The 26,124-nt window shown below is 43.1% G+C and overlaps 1 protein-coding gene and 1 pseudogene across 1 annotated transcript in view; both read left to right on the top strand.

The window, feature by feature from the left end:
* The window catches only part of LOC134343544 (sorting nexin-31-like), a 152,244-nt gene continuing 126,120 nt past the window's right edge, over window positions 1-26,124 (top strand). Inside the window, exons 1-3 of the mRNA XM_063042316.1 lie at window positions 1-41; window positions 8,457-8,670; window positions 8,774-8,848. Coding sequence (XP_062898386.1) covers window positions 1-41; window positions 8,457-8,670; window positions 8,774-8,848 — 330 coding nt within the window. The remainder of the gene's footprint in view (window positions 42-8,456; window positions 8,671-8,773; window positions 8,849-26,124) is intronic.
* On the top strand, window positions 22,972-23,275 carry LOC134356638 (small ribosomal subunit protein eS21-like; annotated as a pseudogene).

Genomic DNA, 26,124 nt, shown 5'->3' with positions numbered 1-26,124 from the left:
ATGGCCATCACTCGAGTCAAGTACGATGGTTTCCTAAAGAGGTATTCCCTTAATGGAGGACACCTGTTTAACATGGGGAGGCCAATGCACAGGCTGCCACCACAATCTCCGGTTACAAGCCAATCAATGGCTGAGTTTGCAGTGACACACTGCAATGAAAATGCCAATTAGACCGACCGAATTCAACCCGAAAACAAGTGCAGAAAGGGAAAACCAGAGAGAAAAGTTGAATTATGAGGGAGAGCAGGAAAAAATACTGAACTTTTTATATTTTACATTTAAAAATTCTCCAACAATTAAATCTGAAAAATACCCACCTTGCCACTCACCTGCCAGTTTGCATTTCTTCCACTCACCCGACGTGAACATAGATTTCTTTAACTTCTGCTAATTTTGTGTCCCTTCCCCTTTCTCTCTTTTTCCATTCCCCATTCTGGCTCCCCTCTTACCTCATCTTTTCTCCTTATCAGCCTATCTGGTGCTCCTTCTCCTGCCCTGTCTCCCAGGGTCCACTCTCCACTCCTGTCAGATTCCTTCTTCTTCCACCTATTACCTCCCAGCTTCTTAGTTCAATCTTCCTTTCCCTATCCAAAAACCTTCCCTCTCACCTGGCTTCACCTGTCACCTCCCAGCCTGTATTCCGTCCCTCCTCCCATCTTCCTATTCTGGCTTCTTCCCCCTTCCTTTCCAGTCCTAATGAAGGGTCTCAGACCGAACTGTCGACTGATGCGCCTTGACCTGCTGTGTTCCTCCAACATGCTGTGTATTGCTCAGGACACATGTTCATAATATCTACCACATTTTCAGTGTCAGAGATGCTACCTGGCAGTACCTGGTACCGATAATTTCTTTGAACATATATTTAGACTAGACATTACTTAGCGCACAGCCAGAGCCTCAGTCCCTCAAGGTGGCAGTGGTGCAGGTACAGTCACCTATCTCTTTGTGGATGGTGTATGCCAAGAAGATATGGAAAGAGATGCATTGGAGTGAAGTGCTCAATAACAGGACCAAGATAACTCTCAGATGAAGGAACACAGCAGGTCAGGCAGCATCCGGACTGAAAAGGAAGGGGAGATGCCAGATTGACATGGTGGGGAGCAGACAGAGTACAAACTAGGAGGTGCTAGGTGAAGCCAGGTAAGGGGGAGGGGACTTCTTCTCCCTTCCTTTGCAGTCCCGAGGAAGGGTCTAGGCCCAAAACGTTGGTGCTTTACTCCTCTCGATAGATGCTGCCTTACCAGCCGAGTTCCTTCAGCATCTTGCGTGAGTTGCTCTGGATTCCTACCGTCTGCAGAATATCTAGTGTTTCTGATTCTCATATGGTAGATTATCAGTGGTTGATACAATAAGGTACAGTTTTGTACTTTAAAATGTGATCAGAGTCGTATTAATCCTCAGGCTGACGCACTAAATACAGCCCGAGGAACAAGTTGCCAAGATTGCTTCAGTGTGTCCCCAGTGTTTTTTGTACTTGTCTCGAACTAGATGTTCTGGTGACAGTAGAGTGACTTCATGCACGATCCTTTCCACTCGTTCTGCTTTGCAAACGTGTCTAGTGACTCGCAGGACGCTGAGAAATCGAGAGAAGTCGGCGTTACTCATTGGTCACTGACAGAGAGTTGTAAAAGAGCGCCTGAAGGCTTTATGTGTCAATGCAAGGAGCATTCGTAATAAGGTGGATGAATTGAAAGTGCAGTTGTTATTAATGATTATGATATAGTTGGGATCACAGAGACATGGCTCCAGGGTGACCAGGGATGGGAGCTCAACGTTCAGGGATATTCAATATTCAGGAGGGATAGACATGAAGGAAGGGGAGGTGGGGTGGTGTTGCTGGTTAAAGAAGAGATTAACGCAATAGAAAGGAAGGACATAAGCCGGGAAGATGTGGAATCGATATGGGTAGAGCTGCGTAACACTAAGGGGCAGAAGACGCTGGTGGGAGTTGTGTACAGGCCACCTAACAGTAGTAGTGAGGTCGGAGATGGTATTAAACAGGAAATTAGAAACATGTGCAATAAAGGAACAGCAGTTATAATGGGTGACTTCAATCTACATGTAGACTGGGTGAACCAAATTGGTAAAGGTGCTGAGGAAGAGGATTTCTTGGAATGTATGCGGGATGGTTTTTTGAACCAACATGTCGAGGAACCGACTAGAGAGCAGGCTATTCTGGACTGGGTTTTGAGCAATGAGGAAGGGTTAATTAGCGATCTTGTCGTGAGAGGCTCCTTGGGTAAGAGTGACCATAATATGGTGGAATTCTTCATTAATATGGAGAGTGACATAGTTAATTCAGAAACAAAGGTTCTGAACTTAAAGAGGGGTAACTTTGAAGGTATGAGACGTGAATTAGCTAAGATAGACTGGCAAATGACACTTAAAGGATTGACGGTGGATATGCAATGGCAAGCATTTAAAGGTTGCATGGATGAACTACAACAATTGTTCATCCCAGTTTGGCAAAAGAATAAATCAAGGAAAGTAGTGCACCCGTGGCTGACAAGAGAAATTAGGGATAGTATCAATTCCAAAGAAGTAGCATACAAATTAGCCAGAGAAAGTGGCTCACCTGAGGACTGGGAGAAATTCAGAGTTCAGCAGAGGAGGACAAAGGGCTTAATTAGGAAGGGGAAAAAAGATTATGAGAGAAAACTGGCGGGGAACATAAAAACGGACTGTAAAAGCTTTTATAGATATGTAAAAAGGAAAAGACTGGTAAAGACAAATGTAGGTCCCCTGCAGACAGAAACAGGTGAATTGATTATGAGGAGCAAGGACATGGCAGACCAATTGAATAATTACTTTGGTTCTGTCTTCACTAAGGAGGACATAAATAATCTTCCAGAAATAGTAAGGGACAGAGGGTCCAGTGAGATGGAGGAACTGAGTGAAATACATGTTAGTAGGGAAGTGGTGTTAGGTAAATTGAAGGGATTGAAGGCAGATAAATCCCCAGGGCCAGATGGTCTGCATCCCAGAGTGCTTAAGGAAGTAGCCCAAGAAATAGTGGATGCATTAATGATAATTTTTCAAAACTTGTTAGATTCTGGACTAGTTCCTGAGGATTGGAGGGTGGCTAATGTAACCCCACTTTTTAAAAAAGGAGGGAGAGAGAAACCGGGGAATTATAGACCGGTTAGCCTAACGTCGGTGGTGGGGAAACTGCTGGAGTCAGTTATCAAGGATGTGATAACAGCACATTTGGAAAGCGGTGAAATGATCGGACAAAGTCAGCATGGATTTGTGAAAGGAAAATCATGTCTGACGAATCTCATAGAATTTTTTGAGGATGTAACTAGTAGAGTGGATAGGGGAGAACCAGTGGATGCGGTATATTTGGATTTTCAAAAGGCTTTTGACAAGGTCCCACACAGAAGATTAGTGTGCAAACTTAAAGCACACGGTATTGGGGATAAGGTATTGGTGTGAGTGGAGAATTGGTTAGCAGACAGGAAGCAAAGAGTGGGAATAAACGGGACCTTTTCAGAATGGCAGGCGGTGACTAGTGGGGTACCGCAAGGCTCAGTGCTGGGACCCCAGTTGTTTACAATATATATTAATGACTTGGATGAGGGAATTAAATGCAGCATCTCCAAGTTTGCGGATGACACGAAGCTGGGTGGCAGTGTTAGCAGTGAGGAGGATGCTAAGAGGATGCAGGGTGACTTGGATAGGTTGGGTGAGTGGGCAAACTCATGGCAGATGCAATTTAATGTGGATAAATGTGAAGTTATCCACTTTGGTGGCAAAAATAGGAAAACAGATTATTATCTGAATGGTGGCCGATTAGGAAAAGGGGAGGTGCAACGAGACCTGGGTGTCATTATACACCAGTCATTGAAAGTGGGCATGCAGGTACAGCAGGCGGTGAAAAAGGCGAATGGTATGCTGGCATTTATAGCGAGAGGATTCGAGTACAGGAGCAGGGAGGTACTACTGCAGTTGTACAAGGCCTTGGTGAGACCACACCTGGAGTATTGTGTGCAGTTTTGGTCCCCTAATCTGAGGAAAGACATCTTTGCCATAGAGGGAGTACAAAGAAGGTTCACCAGATTGATTCCTGGGATGGCAGGACTTTCATATGAAGAAAGACTGGATGAACTGGGCTTGTACTCATTGGAATTTAGAAGATTGAGGGGGGATCTGATTGAAACGTATAAGATCCTAAAGGGATTGGACAGGCTAGATGCAGGAAAATTGTTCCCGATGTTGGGGAAGTCCAGAACAAGGGGTCACAGTTTGAGGATAGAGGGGAAGCCTTTTAGGACAGAGATTAGGAAAAACTTCTTCACACAGAGAGTGGTGAATCTGTGGAATTCTCTGCCACAGGAAACTGTTGAGGCCAGTTCATTGGCTATGTTTAAGAGGGAGTTAGATATGGCCCTTGTGGCTACAGGGGTCAGGGGGTATGGAGGGAAGGCTGGGGCGGGGTTCTGAGTTGGATGATCAGCCGTGATCATAATAAATGGCGGTGCAGGCTCGAAGGGCCGAATGGCCTACTCCTGCACCTATTTTCTATGTTCCTATGTTTCTATGATTCATTGGTCACTGACACTTGGAATCCGAGTCCCAGGCTGATACTCCGCACGTTTCTGCAATTGTACTGACTGTTGTAACAGGAGAAAGGGTTTGCATGGATGTGAGATACACAGGTCGCAGCACAGTTCCTAGCAGCTGGCTAGAGACGGGGTCAGTTCTTTACGACAACTGCAACCTGAGTCAGCAGTTAGAATAATTAAAATGCTTTTGTCGACAAGAGTGACATGGTCGCATTACTCAGCGGAAAACGCGTGGGGCAATGTTGGTCTACCTAGTAAGGTGAAAATGAGACTTAGAACTCACAGGCAGAGAAATAAAAACACGATTTTTATTTAAATCGTTGCACATAGACATCTTAAATTTACACGTATTGCATTCCAATACCCAATATGCACGACTACAGAATATATAAATTTAAAAATCCGCCGGCGCCAAATATGACAGCGAGCCCCAGAGCACCCAGGACGTCTTCAACGAGCGATGCCTCAAAAAGGCAGCGCCCATCGTCACCCAGGTCATGCCCTGTTTTCATTGCTACCACCAGGAAGCAGGTACAGGAGACTGAAGGCATACACTCAACGATCCAGGAACAGCTCCTCCCCTCTGCCATCAGATTTCTGAATAGACATTGAACCCATTAACTTTTTTTTTGCACTGCTCATTTAATTTAACTAGCATATATACAGTGCTTATAAAACGTATTCACCGCCTGTGGAAGTTTTCATGTTACATTGAATCTAAAGGTTGGTTTAAATACCTGAAACACAAGAGGTACTGTAGCTGCTGGAAATCCACAGTAGAACACTCAAAATGCTGGAGGAAATCTCCATGTCAGGCGGCATCTACGGAGAGGAATTCAGAACCGAAGCTTCAGGCTGAGACCCTTCTAGGTCAGCTTTGAGGTCGAAACATCGGCTCTTTACTCCTCTCCATCGATGCCGCATGACCTGTTCACTTTCTCAAGGATTTTGTGTGTCTTACTAAGGTACTTGAAAGTTTCCTGAAAAACATGTTTTGAATGGGAAAGTAAGTGAACCTGGTGGTGTGGGACTTCCTCCTCTTGCCCAACCATACAGTAACATATTTATTTTTGCATCTAACAATTTTGATGACCCAGGAACACTGTTGCAGCGCTGCAGGACTGAGTAGACCTCTGTTAGACATTTCATATCTAGTGCATTTGCTGGCGGTGAACACTCGTCGCAACACGTCCGAAACCAGGCAACCTCATCCGAGCAACAGGAATTCTGCAGATGCTACCAACCAAACAGACATTATTGGGGATGCATACATAGCAACCAGGGTGCCCAACAGTTCCCCTTGACTCGCGGCATGGAACGAGTTCATGCAATTTAACAGTTGGGAAGTCAAGTACTGTACACCCTCTCAACTTTCTCTACAGATCTACGGAAAACAGGTCGCGTAACGGTACAGTGCTGGCCGGAACCAAACGTTGAGATAGAGCCGGTCAGTGAACCTGCCAAACCCGAAGATTCCTCTTGAGTTGTTCAAAGCGACCTCGGCTGCATATGTGCGGCCAAGAACCATCCTTGGGGATTATGAGTCCCTACGTGATTGGTCAATCGCCCGAACTGGCGTAGTATAAAGATAGCTTGCCGAACACCAACTGTTCCAATCTGAGTCCTTGTCAACATATCTTTCACTGTTGTAATCGTCTTCATCTTCGCCTCGCCGTTCTTTTGCTGCCGCTACCATCGTTCCATCCGTGTCAATTCCCTGCCGTCCTCAAATTCCAATAGGCATTCCCAGTTTGTGGCAATTTTTAATTTTTATTTAGCCCCGTTAATAAGGGATTAAAAACTTACGGCACATTCTCTATAAATCTGAAGGTGGTGTAGCCTTGAATTCTAATCCTGCTAGGAAACAGAAACTGCAGAAAGTGCATCAAATACAATGTTACAAACCTGGAGTACGGTTTTATTCCGTTCCCGTCAGATCAGCTACACCCCAGGTGTCTTATTTGTAATGAAGCCATGAAACCATCAAGATTGCAGGAAAACTTCCATAAAAGACACCCTGAAAAGGCTACTTATGGTAGTACTCAGATCCAGAAGATGAAAGAAGCATTTGAAAAGTGTTGCTCACTCGAGTCATTTGCCAAGAAAGCTAAAAATGACCTTGATAGTGGTCTCATTGCTTCTTATAACATTTCTAAAATGATAGCAAAGTGTGGAAAATCTCATACAATTGGTGAAAATTTAATAATGCCTGCTGCATGAGAAGTGCTCACTACTGTTCTCAAATTGGATAGCAGTATTTTAAAATCAATTCCTCTGAGTAATTACTCTGTAGCTCATCAGATTGACAAAATGAGTGAAGACAATGAGTATCAACTATGAACAGAGCTTCAAAAAGTAGAATTTGGAATACAACTGGATGAGTCAACTGTGCGAGACAATGAGGCATTGCTAATGGCATATGCATGGTTTATCAAAATGGAAAGGTTTATGGAGAGATTTTCTTTTGTAAAAAGTTAAAAATAAATATCAACAGCGAATCAATCTATGATGTGCTCAAATGTATATATAGGATAAAAGTATTCCAATTAGGAACATGATTTACTGTGCAACAGATGGGCCATCATGCTAATTTAGTGGCACTTATGAAAAAAGAAATTTCAAGTCTGTTTGCAATCCATTGTGTAATTCGACAACATCTCACAGCCAAACCCCCAGCAGTGACTTTTTTTCAAGCATGACTCTTGTAATATCTATCAACAAAATTAAGGCTCATCTATTAAATAGGAGAATATTTCACCAGTTATGCTAAGATAATGAAAAGTTTAAATGCTTGTTTCTTCATACTGAAGTTAGTTGGCTGTCAAAAGGCTGCTGCTTAAAACGTTTCTCTGATCTTTTGACTTTGTGGTTTAATTTTTGCTCAAAGTCGACAAGAGCTTGGGAAACAAGATTGAACTTCTATGTGGAGATGTGGCATACCTAGCTGATTGGTATGACAAAATGAACATTTTAAATATGAAACTGCAGGGTGAGAATTTCAGTTTTATCCAAGCAAAACAATGCAGTGTCCACTTTTATCAGAAAATTGGAAATACATAAGCAAAACATTTGGGGGAAGAATATTCTTACTGTTTCACTGCATGGAAAGTATGGCACTCTCTTTCACAGATGATGATTTGCAAGAGTACTGCTTACACCTGCAATCACTGAAGAAGGATCTTCAGAATCAATTCAAGGATTTGAACGATATGGAAATCCCGGACTGGGTAATTAACCCATTTCTTTGCAAGGTAGAAGAACAGAAACAGAGCTTGCAAGAAGAAATGATCAAAATTCAGAATGATGAAGAAGCAAAAATGTTTTCCAAAAATGCCTGCTTCTGTGGTTTGTGACTACACTGTCATATGAAGTTTTCTGGTCTTTGGGGAAGAGCCATCCTGCTCTTCATTGCATTTCCATCCTCCTACCTTGTTGAAAGAGATTTCAGTCCAGTAAACCACATACTCACAAAAGCCAGAAACCACTTGGACATTGTTACCTGTGGGGACTTAAAGGCTTTTGCTGTCACTACTTGAACGAGATATTTCAACTCTTGCTAAAACCACCAAGCTCAAGGATCACATTGATATTGAAGCTGTTGTACAGCGCACGGGTACTGTGTAAGCCAGGTTTAAAGACAAATAAAAATTTAAAGCAGAATCATCTTTTTCGTGTTAGCATATTTTTACACTATGGGTGCGCGGGAAGTATGAAGGTGCTTTAGAGGGGCGTTGGCTAAACTAAGGTTGGGAAACACTGCTCACGTCAGTAACCTCTCGACTCACCTAGTACCTCAGTCTGCATTGTCCTGGGGAACGGCGACAAGAATTAGCCCTCAGGGCAAGGGAGGGAAGTCTCTACCGTGCGTTGTGAAAAACCATCTTGTATAAGGAAAGGAAACCTCAGCACGGTATCTGAAGAAACTGTGGTATTTGCGAAGATGAATTACACCGTCCCAGAAATCTCCTCACCGGACACCGCCCCCTTGAGCCTTGCTTCGTTCACCGAACATTTGGCGCTCGTCTCTCCTGCGGTTCGGGCAGAGATGCAGTTCACTATCGGAGACACAGAGGAAAGCTACGACTTTCTGGGAGCGCGCTATGTGGTAAAGAATGCTTTCTTTCCACCGAAACCATAAACACACGCGGTACTCATTTCTTGAATCACTTTAATAGAAGTTCCGACTTTTCTCCCCTCATGTGTGCCAGGTATACGGTATTCACCTGGACGGATCTCTTCTCTGCAAAATGAGGTACAGCCAATTGCACAAATGGAATGAAAAGGTAGGCAAGGGGAGTGTTGGAGAGACCGGGGTGTGGTGGGTTGAAGTATATCGTATACGACTTGGGACTAAAACAGACTGGAGGTATGGGCTGGGTGTTGTTGCACTCTGGAGAGCGAGTACTAATCGTACTTTAATTTTATTCTTAAAACGGAGCTAATATTTCTAAACTGATGTTTTAAATGTCTTATTAACCTAACTATATCTGCCCTGAAAGGCTAACGTTGCCTGTTTTGTAGCTTTAAATCTGAAGGAAAAAACCGTGTAACTGAGGTCAGTGCAGAAACTGTGATATCTTCAATGTTACTTCCTTGCCCATCCACTCCATGTGAATGTATCAAAAAGCAGAAAGGGCAGACGTTCTTAACGAAACGTTGTCCACCTGAACTATTACTTGTTATTGCCCCCACAAATGCTGCTTGACCTGGTGAATTATTGCTACCTGAGTCATTACCGCTATCTTTCTCCACAAGTGCGACTTGACCTGCTGAGTATGACCTGTTGAGTATTTCCAGCTGTTTCTGTTGTTTTATATATCTGTTTATCTTCATTGTTATGAAACTGCAAAATACCAGATTAATATTGACTTGCTTTTGGAATCTAAACTTGCATGGAGGAAGGGTTTGCTTTGTTACAATTGCTTGTTTAAATCGTACTATAGTTCCAATTAACAATCATGGATTTGTTCCCAGTACAATTTTGTTCTATCTGTGACACTGAACATTAGTGTATTAAAAGAATCTTAAGCTTACTGTTTTTGTTGAGTTGCCCATTAGAGATCAGTATGCTTGACAATCAGCAGGGAATTGATGGGCTGAATGGCCTGTTTTATGACACTGTGTTCTATGTTCAATGTGAACCGTGTTAGACCAAAGGAACTAAGTGAAAAGATGGGAATCCATTCTGTTATCCATTTGACCTTACGACACCCAGTAGTTGGGGGAGAAGGCCTCATAGCGTGAGATACCCAGCCTGAATCTGATGGATCCCAATTATACGTCAGGTTCAAGTCAGCCCCCAAAAAAATAAACTCTTCTGGTCTGAATTGGATTCAGATCGGTTGTTGCTGGGTTTGAATAAATCTTAATTTCATAGAAAAGAAGATCCATCCCTGGGTTGGATTAAATGTAAGTCTTGTCTCAGTTGTTCACACTTGTACTGAATTAGGGAGTTATGGATTTGGCCCTGCGTTGGAAATGGCATTATGCTGTGATTAGTTACTACCCATCAGCCATCAGGCTCCTGAACCAGCGTGAATAACCTCACTCACCTCAACACTGAACTGATTCCAGAACCTATGAACTCACTTTCAAGGACTCTACGACTCATGTTCTCAATACAGTGGATTCCTGCTAATTGGGACACAGCAGAATCCGTATATTTTGGTACAATTATGCAGCTGTCCCAATTTGCCAAAGTTTCATGGAAATATTTAAAAAGGTATAAAAAAGATAAACTGAGTGACAAATTGTGTATTTAAATGAAATATGGAACAAATTAGAACACTGCCAATAGTACTGTGGTACTATAAAGCTGTGTATTAGTTCCTAATAGTTATTAGGTGTTGGCACGTGGTCAAGTGGTTAAGGCATTCATCTAGTGATCTGAAGGTCGCTAGTTCGAGCCTTGGCTGAGGCAGCGTGTTGTGTCCTTGAGCAAGGCACTTAACCACACATTGCTCTACAATGACACCAGTGCCAAGCCATATGGGTCCTAGTGCCCTTCCCTTGGACAACATCAGTGGCATGGAGAGGGGAGACTTGCAGCATGGGCAACTGCCGGTCTTCCATACAACCTTGCCCAGGCCTGCGCCCTGGAAACCTTCCAAGGTGCAAACCTATGGTCTCACGAGACTAATGGATGCCTATACTATACTTAGTTATTGACAGAGGAATTCATCCAGTGTACGCAGTGGAAAAAATCATTGGAGAAACACTACGTGCAGATAATGGACTGCCTTCGTACAATGCTATCAAAAATTGTAACCTTCAAATCATCACTTTCATTGTAACATTCAAGATGATAGACAATATCTTCAAACTCTTCATAGTTCCTAAGCTGGTGAAGTAGCGAAATTGTTTCATTTTCACTCCCAGCTGTTTCTGGCAACTCCAAGCCTGAATGCTTGAAACCACAGTGAGCAAAACAGTTCTGAATTGTCTTGCTGCTTATTTCTCACCAGCCATTAGTGAAAAAGATCACTGATTTTTGAACATAACTGATAGCACTGGACAACAAGATTTTGCTTTCCGAATACTTCTGAGTGTATTTATGGATTTTGGGCTTCTGATCATGAAAATCACCATGAAGTTTCCCCATCATCACTATTTTTTGAAATCACCTATATTTGTTATTTCAATTCATAATTCAACTCAGAATAACTGATGTCATGATTATGGAAGGCATTTTTGTTGACCCACAAAGCAAAGAGGTCATCAATGACAGGCAATTTGAAGAACTTCTAGTGGGACCACAGAATACCGCATGGAAGGCATTCAAGGATGTTGTTGAAAAATTTCTTGGCAACTACAGAGCACCAAACTACATGCAGCTGATTGACAACATGCTTCAAGCATACAAAACCATAAAGTGCAATATGATACTACAGATTCATTTTCTGCATTCCCATTTAGACTTCTTCCCTGCAAATCTTGGTGCTGCAAGTGACAAACATGGTGAGTGGTTTCACCAGGACATTGTGCTCATGGAGAAATGGTATCAGAGCAACTGGAATCCATCAATGCTGGCTGATTATAAGTGAGAATCCTCAGACACTGAGTACAAATGAAAATCATCCGCAAATCATTCTTAGCTTTTTTAGCTTAGATGAACTATTGCAAAGTGTCAGTACTGTTATGCAATTAAATACATTATATTCAGTAAATGTTAATTTCTTGTTTTTCCAAACTCCTATGTCTTACAAGAATTCTGAAATTATATTTGGGTTTAGCTTCAAGCTGTCTATCATAAACAAAACACTCCTGTGGAAGCAACACTCCGAAAAAATTTGTTGCCCAGTGTAGTCAGTCTTGGCATCATGCAAAATGGCTGCCTGTTTCCTCCATTACAGCAATGATTTGTATTAATGTTCCGAATCATAGAATGATTTAAACCATAAGACATGGTAGCAGAATTAGGCCATTTGTCCCCTTGCGTCAGCTCTGCCATTCCATTACAGCTGATTTATTATCCCTCTCAACCCTATTCTCTTGCCTGTAACCACTGATGCCCTTAGTAATCAAGAACCTATGCTTTAAGTATACCGTATGCCTTTGCCTCCACAGCCATCTGATTTCCATTTCCCCGCTGGCAAAAGAAATTCCTCTCACCTCTGTTCTGAAAGGATGTCATGCCATTCTGAGGCTGTGCTTTCTGCTCCTAGACTCCTTCACTATAGGAAAGATTCTCTCCACATCCACTCCACCTAGTCCTTTCAATATTTGATAGGTTTCAATGAGATTTTCCCCATCCCCGATTCTTCTAAACTCCAGTGAGTAGAAGCCCAGAGCCATCAAACGTTCCTCATACGTTAACCATTTCATTCTTGTACACCTCCTCTGGACCCTCGTCTCATTTACTGCCCAAATATTGGTGAGTACAGTAAAGATGAAAGCTATTTTGCCTATTGTGTTCATGTTGACTCATTAAAAGGATGTTCAGTAATCTTATTCTGTTGCCCTTTTCCCAAAGGCCTTTAGTTTTTCAGCATCTGTCCAAATCCATTTTAAAAAATCCTATACTTTCACAACGTTTACAGCCTCTGTATTCCAGATGAAAACTTTTTTTTTCAAAGAGTTATCCTCATCTGGATCTGCTCAATCAGTACCTAAAATTATGCCATCTGCTTACTGACCACTGGAAGCCACTTCACTTTATTTCTTCTCAAGGTAATTCTTGACCACCTGCTTAAGGCTCCCCTGCTCCTTCTCTGGTAGTTATTGGTGAAGTTGTCTGGATTGGACATTTTGGTGGCGCGGTAGATTAGTGGTTAGTGTAACACTGTTACCAGCAACATGGGTTCAATTCCCACCGCTGTCTCTAAGAGTTTTCTGCGTTCTGCCCGTGAACATGTAGGCTCCCTCTGGATGTTCTGGTTCCCCCCACAACACAAAGATGTATGGGTGAGTATGCTGATTGCACAGTGCAGACTCATTGGGCTGAAAGGACCTGTTACTGTGCTGTCTCTCTAAATCAGGTAGATAAATAAATGCAGGTTACTTATGGAGTGGTGACAAGGGAATTAATTACTATGAGAAACGATCAAACTTTGCTAACACAAAAAAAAACTAATAATAATAAATAATACTGAGCTGAGATATCTTTGAAAGTGAGTCTGTTGGTTGTGGAATCAGTTCAGGGTTGAGGTGAGTGAACTTATCTGCGCTGGTTCAGGAGCCTGATGGTTGAAGGGTAGGAACTCTTCCTGATTCTGGTGGTGTTGGACCACCACCTTTATTTCAAATTACTAAAATGATTTTGAATAGTGAGATATTAATCTGTTCAAACAGTTGGCTCATTTTCTGTGTTCGGGATCAAAGTTAATAACAACATTGTGATGCATCACTGCACGCTTCCAGATTGTGTTGAAGGAACTGGGCACGGAATGAGCATCTCTCTACACGTCAATGAATGATGGAGAATTGTATTGTCAAATTAGTTGTTAGATATCACACTCTGCTCTGCTCACTTTACACTTAAGACTGTGTGGCTAAGCACAGCTCCAATGCCACGTTCAAGTTTGCTGATGTCACCAGTGCTGTAGGCCGAATCAAATGTAGGGATGAATCAGCATGTCGGAGGGAGGTTGAAAACCTGGCTGAGTGGTACTGAGTTGTATTTCTTTTACTTTCCTGTAAGTTCCTGTCAGAAAATGAATCTCATTGTAGTACAGTATACGTTGTCATAGACACACTGTGGCCACTTGATGAGGTACAGGAGTGGAACCCAGTGCGGTCTTTTGCTGCTGTAGCCCATCAACTTCAAGTTTCAATGTGCTGTGCATTCAGAGATGCTCTTCTGCACACCACTGTTGTAACACATGGTTATTTGAGTTACTGTCACCTTCCTGTCAGCTTGAAACAGTCTGGCCATTCTCCTCTGACCTCTCTCATTAAGGAGGCATTTTCACCCACAGAAATGCTACTCACTGGACGTTTCTTGTTTTCCACACAATTCTCTGTAAACTCTAGAGGCTGTTGTGTATGAAAATCCCAGGAGATCAGCAATTTCTGAGATACTCAAATTACCCCGTCTGGCACCAACAATCATTCCACGGTCAAAATCACACGCATCTCATTTCTGCCACATTCTGATGTTTGATCTGAACCTCTTGACCATGTCTGCCTGCTTTTATGCACGGAGTTGCTGTCACATGATTGGCTGATCAGATATTTCTGTTGCTGAGCAGGTGTACCTAATAAAGTGGCCACTGAGTGTGCGTACTCTGATAAATTTACTTTGACTTTGAGTTTCAGTGTCCCAGCTGTAATTTACATGCTACACCTGTTTAGCAATGCATTATTCAAAGGAAGATGGCTACACTGAAATTTTAACAAAATAGCATTTGCTGAGGCAGCTGAAGGAGATAACAACAGGAAGTGCTAGAATTGTTCAGAAGGTCAGGCAGCATCCAGCAGGTTCCAGCCTTGGTTTTTATCTCAGATCTGCAGTCTCAATTTTCTGAAGGAGATAGCAATTTGGCAAAGGAGATATTGGCTTGAGTGTCGATGTGCTCAAAGCTAAGTACTTAAGTTTTGAGCACTAATTTGTTTAATGGTGTGTAAAGGAATATTGCAGACCACTCTTATATTTTTGTCTTATCCTAGAAATAACTGGGATTTAACATAGAGTTAAATCTAAGTGATTTTTATCTGCTTCAGGCAATTCTGATTTTTTTTTCATTTGTCACTTGTCTGATGACTGCAGCCAGTTGGTATGTTTGTGTTTTTAACTTGATCCTTCTGGTGTAAAAATGCCAGAGTGTAATGCACATTCCAGTATGCTCAGATTTCAGCAACACACACACAATGCTGGAGGAAGTCAGCAGGCCAGGCAGCATCTATGGAAAAGAATAAACAGTCGATGTGTTGAGCCAAGACCCTTCATCAGGACTGGAGAAAAAAAAGATGAGGAGTCAGAGTTAAGAGGGAGCGGAGGAAGAAACACAAGCTAATAGCTGAAACTGGGAGGAGAGGGATGAAGTAAAGAGCTGGGAAGTTGGTGAAAGAGATACAGGGTTGGAGAAGGGGGAATCTGATAGGAGGGAACAGAAAGCCATAGAAGAAAGGGGGAGGAGCACCAGAGGGAGGTGATGGGCAGGTAAGGAGATGAGGTGAGACAGGGAAATGGAAATGTGGAAGGAAAGTGGGGGGCCATTACCAGAGGTTTGAGAAATCTATGTTCACGCTATCAGTTTGGAGGCTACCCAGATGGAATATAATGTGTTACTCCTTCAACTTGAGTGTGGCCTCATCATGACAGTAGAGGAAGCCATGGACTGACATGTTGGAATGGGAAGAGGAATTATATTTGGTGGCCACTGGGAGATCCCACTTTTTCTGGCAGATGGAGCATAGTTGCTTGGCAAAGCGGTGTCCCAATTTACATTGGGTCTCACCGATATCCAACAGGTCACACTGGGAGCACCAGACATGGTATATGACTCCAACAGACTCACAGGTGAAGTGTTGCCTCACCTGGAAGGACTGTTTAGGGTCCTGGATGGTAGTGAGGTAGGAGGTGTAGGGGCAGGTATAGCACTTGTTTCGCTTGCAAGGCGGGAGATCAGTGGGGAGGGACGAATGGACAAGGGAGTTGCATAGGGAGTGATCCCTGCGGAAAGCAGAAAGTTGGGGGAAGAGGGAAAGATGTGCTTGGAGGTAGGATTTTGTTGGAGGTGGTGTAAATTCTGGAGAATTATGTGCTAGACGTGGACGCTAGTTGGGTGGTAGGTGAGGACAAGAGGAACCCTATCTCTGGTGGGCTGGCAGGAAGAGATGAGGTTGAGAGCACCATTGATGGTGGAGGAAGGGAAGCCCCTTCCTTTGAAGAAAGAGGACATCATCTTAGTTCTGGAATGAAAAACCTCATCCTGAAAGCAGACTACTACTCAGGCTTCAGTGCTGATTAACATTGTGCATTATTTCGACAAAATATTTCTCTTCTTCACAGATGCTGCTCTGTTATTTTTACTCACTACTCTTACTCTCTTTTTGCACAACTTGTTTAATTATTTATACATATATATTTCTTAATTTAAGTGATAGTATATTTTATGTATTTCACTGTACAGCTGCTGTGTCAGGCTGTTAGACTTCTTAACACCCTGCTGCCACCCAGCACACATGTACACCCTGTATGAATGTCCTGCTGCCCCCCACCTCTTCCCCCAACTGACAGACACACTCTCCTCCTGCACTGGTCATTTTTCATCCTCTGTTGCTGCTGTTTCTCATATTCATACGAGCACTTGTTTTATTCTAATAGTGCCTGTAACATGATATTGTCTTATATAAACCTGCTCTCTCACTTTGTCAATCTTCAGGCCATGCCACAGGGACTTGTGCTAATATTGTTGTGTGAGTGTATGCGTTGGATCGTAGCTATGCTGTTTGTGACCGTGTGTGACTACTTTCACTGTGTTTTGCACCTTGGCCCCAGAGGAACAATGTTTCGTTTAGCACGTGTATTGTTGAATGACAATGAACATGAACTTGAGATGGAAGTCGGAATAACGAACGCACAATAACGGTATATCAAAGAAAGGTTTATAATATTTCTATGTTAGAGTTTCTGGGCATATTTGAGTATAATTACCTGTAGGCATAGAGCTGAGTCCTTGCAAGTACAACTTTGTTTCATTTCTTAAAAAATCTTGTTTTCTTGCATAAGAGAACACAGGGAGTAGGAGCAGGAGTAGGCCATCTGGCCCATTGAGCCTGCTCCATCATTCAATAAGATCATGGCTGATCTGGCCATGGACTCATCTCCACCTACCTGCCTTTTTCCTGTAACCCCTAATACCCCTACTATGCAAAAATCTATCCAACCTTGTCTCAAATATATTGATTGAAGTAGCCTCCACTGCTTCATTGAGCAGAGAATTCCACAGATTCACCACTCTCTGGGAAAAGCAGTTTCTCCTCATTGCCATCCTAAATCTAATCCCCTGAATCTTGAGGCTATGTCCCCTAGTTCTTGTCTCACCTACCAGTGGAAACAACTTTCCTGCCTCTATCTTATCTACACCTTTCAAAATTTTATCTGTTCCATAAGATCTCCTCTCATCCTTCTGAATTCCAGTGAGTACAGTCCCAGACGACCCAACCTGTCCTCATAGTCTAACCTGCTGATCTCTGAAATCAACCTGGTGAATCTCCTCTGCACCGCCTCCAAAGCCCGTATATCCTTCCTCAAGTAAGGAGACCAGAATTGCACGCAGTACTCCCGGTACAGCCTCACCAGTTCCCTGTACAGTTGCAGGATAACCTCTCTGCTCTTAAATTCAATCCCTCTGGCAATGAAGGCCAACACCCCATTTGCCTTCTTGATAGCCTGCTGAACCTGCAGACCAACCTTTTGTGATTCATGCACGAGGACTCCCAAGTCCCTCTGCACAGCAGCATGCTACAATATTTTACCATTTAAACGACAATCAACCCTTTCATTTTTTTCCTTCCAAAGTGGATGATCTTGCACTTACCAATAAGAGTGATGAATCATGTTGGGCATTACTGATTGGTTAGTCTTGCCAACGTTGTATTTGTTTGGTGTGGGGTTAAAGGATCAACTTGGTATTGCTCATGTATTTGCCAGTTAGATAGCAACCCACAGGCTAATGACCTTGGATGGATTCACTGCTTGGTCCCATCCACGTAATACAGAGTTATGTTCCTTATAAGTGAGTACAGTTTCAAACAAAAATCAATTGGATATTAACAAAAATAAGAATGGCCATTGTGGAAAAAGGAGAGGGGAAGAACTATGATGATTGCATTAATATGTTGAGGCCATGATAGATCCTCTGAGACTTTGCAGCCAGAAACCTGAAGCTGCTCACACTTTCCACTGCTGATCCCTGAATAAGGACTGCATGTTCTCCTGACTTCACCTTCCTGAAGTCCACTATCAGTTCCCTAGTCTTGCTGATGTTGAGTGTGAGATAACTTCCTTGATTCTAGTCTTTGTAGCTTTAATACCAGAAGTTTCATTCGCAGTGTTCATTCTGGTCACCTCATTATAGACATGTCATCTAAACCTTTGACAAATTTCTACACATGCACAGCAGAGTGTATCCTGACTGGTTGCATCACAGCCTGGTATGGAAAGACCAATATCCAAAAGCAGGTAAGCCTTGAAAAAGTAGTGGATCCAGCCCAGTACATCATAGGAAAAACCCTCTTCACCATTCAAACACATTTACAAGGAGCACTGTCACAGGAAAAGCAGCATCCATCATCAAAGACCCCCACCATCCTGGCATTATAAGATGTTGAGAAATATTGATTGTGTGGATAGTCAGAGGCTTTTTCCCAGGGCTGAAATGGCTAGCACAAGAGGGCACAGTTTTAAGTTGCTTGGAAATAGGTACAAAGGAGATGTCAGAGTATGTTTTTTACACAGAGAGTGGTGAGTGCATGGAATGGGCTGCCGGTGACGGTGGTGGAGGTGGATACGATAGGATATTTTAAGAGACTCCTGGACAGGTACATGGAGCTTAGAAAAATAGAGGGTGATGGGTAACCCTAGGTAATTTCTAAGGTAAGGTCATGTTCGGCACAGTTTTGTGGGCCGAAGGGCCTGTATTATGCTGTAGGTTTTCTGTTTCTATGTTTCTCACTGCTACCATCAGGAAGGAGGTACCTTTGGTTCCACACCACCAGGTTCAAGAACATTATTGTCTTTCACTCTGAAGGCTTTTGAACCAGTATGGTAACTTCACTCACCTAAACTATGGACTCATTTTTAAGGACTCTCACGTTTTCAGAATTATTTATTTTATTTGCACAATTGTTTTCTTTTGCACATTGTTTGTTTCAGTCTGTGTTTGTAGTTTTTCTTGGTGGGCTGAAGGACCTGTTTCTCTGCTGTATCTCTCAGTAACACAGAGAAACTGATTAAACAAAAACATACAAATCTACAGTACATTACAGGCCCTTTGGCTCATAATGTTGCTCCGACCATGTAACCTACTCTAGAAGCTGCCTACAATTTCCCTACTGCATAGCCCTCTATTTTTCTCAGCTCCATGTACCTATCTAAGAGGCTCCTAAAAGACCCTATTGTATCCGCTTCCACCACTGCCACCGGCAGTGCATTCCACGCACCCACCACTCTCTGTGTGGAAAACTTACCCCTGATATCCCCCTTGTACCTATTTCCGAGCACCATAGAACTATGCCCCCTTGTGTTAGCCATTTCAGCCCTGGGAAAAAGCCTCTGGCTATCCACACAATCAATGCCTCTCATCATCTAATACACCTCTATCAGGTCACCTCTCATCCTCCGTCACTCCAAGGAGAAAAGGCCAAGTTCACTTAACCTATTATCATAAGGTACACCCTCCATTCTAGGCAACATCCTTGTAAACCTCCACTGCACTCTCTTAATAGCATCCACATCCTTCTTGTAGTGAGGTGACCAGAACTGAGCACAGTACTCCAAGTGGGGTCCAAGCTGTAACATTCCCTCCTGGCTCTTGAACTCAGCCCCACGGTTGATGAATGCCAATACACGATCATCATCATCATCATCATCAGGTGCCATGGCCCACACACTCCTGTTTCGGGTCAAGTGGATCAATTCATTGGTATTCATTTCCCGTTCTCTGGCTGCTGTCTCCATCATCATTTGTCTTTGTCTTCCTCTTGCTTTCTTCCCTTCATCGTGCATTTTAACTCCTCTTTCCTAATCACATGTCCAATGAAGTCACGTTGTCTTTTCATGATGTCTTACATTATTTCTCTTTTCGTGCTTGCTCTGTTCATGACATCCTCATTAGATATTCGTTTTGTACATGATATTCTTTGCATCCTCCTCAAAAACCACATCTCTGCTGCTTCAATTCATTTCCTCATGTTACTAGATATTGTCCAACATTCAGAGCCATATAACATAACCGGATAAACGTGATATTTCAGTACTCCGAGGCGGGTACACGATACACCTTCTTAACAACATTGTCAATCTGCGCAGCAGCTATGAATGTCCTGTGGACATGGACCCCAAGATCTCTCAGATCCTCCACACTATCAAGAGTCTTACCATTAATATTATATTCTGTCTTCAAATTTGACCTACCAAAATGAATCACTTCACACTTATCTGGGTTAAAGTCCATCTGCCACTTCTCAGCCCAATTCTGCATCCTATCGATGTCCCACTGTAGCCTCTGACAACCCTCCACACTATCCACAACACCCCCAACCTTTGTGTCATCAGCAAACTTACTAACCCACTCTTCTACTTCTTCATCCAGGTCATTTATAAAAATCACAAAGACGAGAGATCCCAGAACAGATCCCTGAGGTGCACCACTGGTCGCCGACCTCCATGCAGAATACGAACCATCTACAGCCACCCTTTGCCTTCTGTGGGCAAGCCAATTCTGGATCCACAAAGCAAGGTCTCCTTGGATCCCATGCCTCCTTACTTTCTGAAGGAGCCTTGCAGAGGGATCCTTATCAAGTGCCTTACTGAAATCCATATACACTACATGCACTGCTCCACCTTCATCAATGTGTTTTGTTAGTTCCTCAAAAAATTCAATCAGGCTTGTAAAACATGACTTGGCCTTGACAAAGCCATGCCAATTATCCCTAATCAGATTATGTCTCTCCAAATGCTCATAAATCCTGCCTCTCAGGATCTTCTCCCACAACTTGCCCACCACTGAAGTCGGACTCACTGGTCTATAATTTCCTGGGTTATCTCTACTCCTTTTCGTGAATAAGGGAGCAACATTTGCAAACTTCTAATCCTCCGGTACTTCTCCCATCCCTATTAACAATGCAACGATCATCGCCAGAGGCTCAGCAATCTTCTTCTTCACTTCCCACAGTAGCCTGGGGTACATCTCATCCGGTCCCGGTGACTTATCTAACTTGATGCTTTTCAAAAACTTCAGCACGTCCTCTTTCTGAATGTCTGTATGCTCCAGCGTTTCAGTTCACTCTAGGTCATCCCCATAATTGCCAAGGTCTTTTTCCCTGGTGAATACTGAAGCAAAGTATTGATTAAGTACCTCTGCTACCTCCTCTGACTCCATGCACATGTTTCCACTATTGCACCTGATTGGTCCTATTCTCCATATATCCTTTTGCTCTTCACTTCAGATTAGGCAATCTATGTATACACTCAGTGGCTACTTTGTTAGGTACAGGGTGGAACACGGTGAGATCTGCTACTGTTGTAGCCATCCACTTCGAGGTTAGACATGTTGTGCATTCAGAGACACTCTTCCGCACACCACTGTTCTAACACGTGGTCATTCTCACCTTCCTGTCAATTTGAACCACTTTGCCCATTCTCCTTTGCCTTCTCTCATTTTCACCCACAGAACTGCTGCTCACTGGATTTTTTTTTTGTTTTTGGTACCCTTCTCTATAATCTTCAGAGACTGTGGTGTGTGAAAATCTCAGGAGATCAGCAGTTTCTGAGATACTGAAACCACCCCATCTGGCACCAACAATCATTCCACGGTCAGAGTTACTTGGATCACATTTCTTCTTATTCCGATATTTGGTCTGAACCTCTTGACTGTGTCTGCATGCTTTTATGCATTGAGTCACTGCCACATGATTGGCTGATTAGATAGTTGCATCAATGAGCAGGTGTTTCTAATAAAGTGACCACTGAGTATATATAAAGATTTGATTGAGAAATAAGCATTGTCAAAAAAAAGAAGGGAAGATCTCTTTCTCTCACCTTGTGTTAAAATAATGCCTTGGAATTTATAATGTCTATTTGCAATTCAGTTAATATCTAATCTGAAATGTAGGGCTTTCGACAGTGTAGTACAGTGAGGGTTAAGGGAGATTTCGTGTTTAAGACTCTGGAACGGAACATGAAACAACTGTGTTCTGATTCAGGCGAACAGATAAAACTGAACCGTGGCTGCAATAGTTAAGAGCAGTGCCTTCCAGTTGTAACCAGAACTGCTTGTTGATAAAAACAGTTTCTGTTCTTCCAGTCCAGACAGGATTTACCAGAATATGTTCTTGCTCTTGAAGTCATTGCCTTGTAAGAGAAGGGGTACGCTCTGGGTTTACCACCCTCTGCACCTTTTTCCGACCCTGTCCACTGGTGTTTCCTTACCAGTTGGTGATGCAACTAGTCTGAATGCTCTCCTCTGTAGAAATTTTCTGAAGTCTTTGTTAACATCAATTCTCTTCAAACTCTGAATTAAATATAGCCTCTGGCATGCTTTCTTCATAATATATACAATGTTGACACACAGGAAATTGAAACTGCTCACCTTTTCCAATGCTGACCCTTCTAGAACTGGTTTGTGGTCCCTCGACTACCCCTTCTCAATGAGAACTGGTGTGTGTTCCCTTCTCGAAGTACGCGATTGTTCTTACTGACGTTGAGTGCAAGGTTGTTGTTGCAAGACCACTTCACCATCCGACGTGTGTCACTCCTGTACACTGCCTCTTTGCCATCTGAGATTCTGCCAACAGCAGCTGTGTCACCGGTGAATCAATAGATAGTGTTTACGCTGTGCCAAGCCACACCAACATGGGTATAGGGAGAGGGAGCACAGCAATGGCTAAGCATGCATCCTTGAATTGGAAAAGGTGAGCAAGAGTTGCTGAGCGGGCAAAGAATTTGCATGTGCAGGCCCTCCCTGAGTTACAAGTGCCTGATTTATATCTTTATTTAGAGATCCAGCATGGTAACCGGCCCAATGAGCCCACACCACCCAGTTACACTCATGCGACCAACAAACACATATGTCTTTGAAACGTGGGTGTAAACTGGAGCAGCTGGAGGAAGCCTATGTGGTCAGAGGGAGAACGTGCAAACTCCTTACAGACAGCAGTGGGAATTGAACTGGGGTCGCCCAATTGGGTGCAGATCGCTATCACAAATGAATAAATGTCCTCTTACTTATCTAAATCCAACATGTAGAACGACGCAGGAGAATTCGTTGATCTTCGTGTTTCATGAAAATGCTCTACTAGCAACTGAATTATTGGTGCCAAATGGTTTCATTCAAATCAACCTTGCTGAGGCTGATAAACTAACTGGGAAATTCAATGGAGAGCACAAAACCTATGCCATCCGTGGAGCTATTTGCAAGATGGGTGAATCAGATGATTGTGTCCTGAGGCTAGCAAAGAACGTTGGAATCATAGCCAAGGCTGTCTCGCAAGCAAAAGACATGTCTGGGGAGGCTGACTTTTGGAGAGCCATTACATATAAATGAGAGCTCGGGAAATCAGTGGGTGGATTTTCTGGCTGCTCTGCAACTGCAGGCATCTTCTACTTTGTAGGAACTTACTTCATGACAATATCATAGCAACCTCTAGCGCAGAGATTCCCAACATAGGGTCTATGGATCCCTTGCTTAACGGTATTGGTCTATGACATAAAAAAGGGTGGGAACACCTGCTGTAGAGAAATCTGAATGACTTGAGTTAAACACACTTATTTAACCACATGCCTCCCTTAGCTGACCTGGGTTTCATTTATATATGTTTCTGGGTGTCTGCATTTCCAACTTGTGAGCTGCTTGGGTAATGAACAGAGGTGTTCCACAGGGATCTTTTCTGTGACTCCTGCTCTTTGTGATTTTTATAAATGATATGGAGGAGGAGGTGGAAGGGTGGATTAATAAGCTTTCAGATGTGACGAAGGTTGGTGGTAGTGTGGATTATTTAAACGGTTGTCATAGGTCATAACAGGACAATGATAGGATGCAGAGCTGGACTGAGAAGTAGGAGTTGGAATTTAATCTGGAGAAGAGATTCACTTCAGAAGGTTGAATTAGGGTTAATGGCAGGAATCTTAGCAGTGTGGAGGACCAGAGGGTTGTTGGGGTCCAGGTCCATGGATCCCTCAAAGCTGCCACGCAAGTTAATAGGGTGGTTAGGAAAGCGAATGGTGCGTTAGCCTTCATTAATTGGTGGATTGCATTCGAGAACCATAAGGTAATGTTGCAGCTTCTGGTTGGACTACATTTGGAATATTGTGTTCACTTCTAGTTGCCTCATTTATAGGATGGATGTGGAAGCCTTAGAGAGGGAGCAGAGGAGATTTATCAGGATGCCGCCTGGATTAGGTTGAATAGATTAGGAATTTGTTCCCTGGAAAATTTAGGAGAATGAGGAGAGATTTGATAGAGGTAAACAAAATTATGAGGGGTATTGATAGGGTTAATGGAAGCAGGTGTTTTCCACTGAGCTTGGGTGAAACTAGAAATGATGTCACAGGTTAAGGGTAGATGGTGAAATATCTAAGGGAACATGAGGGGGATCTTCACTCTCAGGGTGGTGTGAGTGTGGAAGAAGCTGCCAGTGGAAGTGGTGGACGTGGGTTCAATTTCAAAATTTAAGAGAAGTTTTGGATATGGACAGGAGGGGTATAGTCCGATTGCAGGTCGATGAGACTCAGCAGAATAACAGTTCGGCACAGACTATCTGGGCTGAGGGGACTGTTTCTGTGATGTAGTGTTCTCTGACTCTGTGAGAGACCATGTCGTATGGGGACAGGTTGAGCGAGACCCAGGGAAAACCAGGGAAGACGAGAGGTGACTGGACCAAGTGGAGGGCCAGCACACTTTCTTCTGGGGTGGCAGTGGATAATATATCAAGGAAAAATTTGATGGTGACTGCAGGAAAGAATAGGAGAGAGACTAGAGAGGTGGATATTTCACACAGAGCAGTGGAGATAGAGGCAGAGACTCATAGGCACACGGATGAAAGAAAAATGGGGGTCTGTGCAGGAGAGCAGTTTAGATTGATCTTGGAGTAAGTTACGGGGTCAGCAGGACATCATAGTCTGAAGGACCTGTACTGTGCTGTTGTGTTCTGTGTTTAAAGTTGAAAGATTAGCTTTATTTGTCACATGTACATCAAAACATACAGTGAAATGTGTCATTCTGAAAGGCAATACAAAGAAACTTGGACAAAAGGTTCCACTGATGTTGATGCAGTTTTTCCAAGTGCAAACAAGCCTGCCAGTGAAACCTTATCCTTTGCAATCTCTCACAGTGGCTGAATCATTAACTAGTTTCAAACTTCCCTCAAGGGAAGTTGGGAGGAGCTCTATCTATATGGAATAAAAATGCTTCTAAAATTGGGTAATGTTTGTGGAGAGAATTAAAAACAGAGCTATTGTTTTGGGTCAATGACTGCCCAGCTATTTAGCTAGAAGTAAGAAGGGATGAACTCCACCATGAACAGTGCTATGCCCAACTGTGAAAGGAGGAGGGTTGGGCATGAAGCTGGCAACCCCATCCCGTAAAAACCCAGAGCTACGGAAATGCCAACAGAAGCTCCAAAGACTGCATCTCTGGCAGAGGAAGGGTCTTCACCTCGATGACATATGATGTCGTGTGGGGAAAGTGGAAACCACAGGGCCAATCAACCTTTGGCCCAGGACAGAAGTCTCTGGTGAGCTGCTGTCAGCAGCCTATTCCCCAGTAGGGGTGAATGGAACGAGAAGGACAACATTAATTTCTCCGTAGGGGTGAATGGAACGAGAAGGACAATGTTAATTTCTCAGTAGGGGTGAATGGAATGAGAAGGACAATGTTAATTTCTCAGTAGGGGTGAATGGAACGAGAAAGACAATGTTAATTTCTCAGTAGGGATGAATGGAACGAGAAGGACAATGTTAATTTCTCAGCAGGGGTGAATGGAACGAGAAGGACAATGTTAATTTCTCAGTAGGGGTGAATGGAACGAGAAGGACAATGTTAATTCCCCGGTAGGGGTGAATGGAACGAGAAAGACAATGTTAATTCCCCGGTAGGGGTGAATGGAACGAGAAGGACAATGTTAATTTCTCAGTAGGGGTGAATGGAACGAGAAGGACAATGTTAATTTCTCAGTAGGGGTGAATGGAACGAGAAGGACAATGTTAATTTCTCAGTAGGGGTGAATGGAACGAGAAGGACAATGTTAATTCCTCGGTAGGGGTGAATGGAACGAGAAGGACAATGTTAATTCCCCGGTAGGGGTGAATGGAACGAGAAGGACAATGTTAATTCCCCGGTAGGGATGAATGGAACGAGAAGGACAATGTTAATTTCTCAGTAGGGGTGAATGGAAC

This window comes from Mobula hypostoma, chromosome 1, assembly GCF_963921235.1.
Source record: "Mobula hypostoma chromosome 1, sMobHyp1.1, whole genome shotgun sequence".
NCBI lineage: Eukaryota > Metazoa > Chordata > Chondrichthyes > Myliobatiformes > Myliobatidae > Mobula > Mobula hypostoma.
Note: the sequence above shows the minus strand (reverse complement) of the source record. Positions and strands in the feature narration are given on the sequence as shown.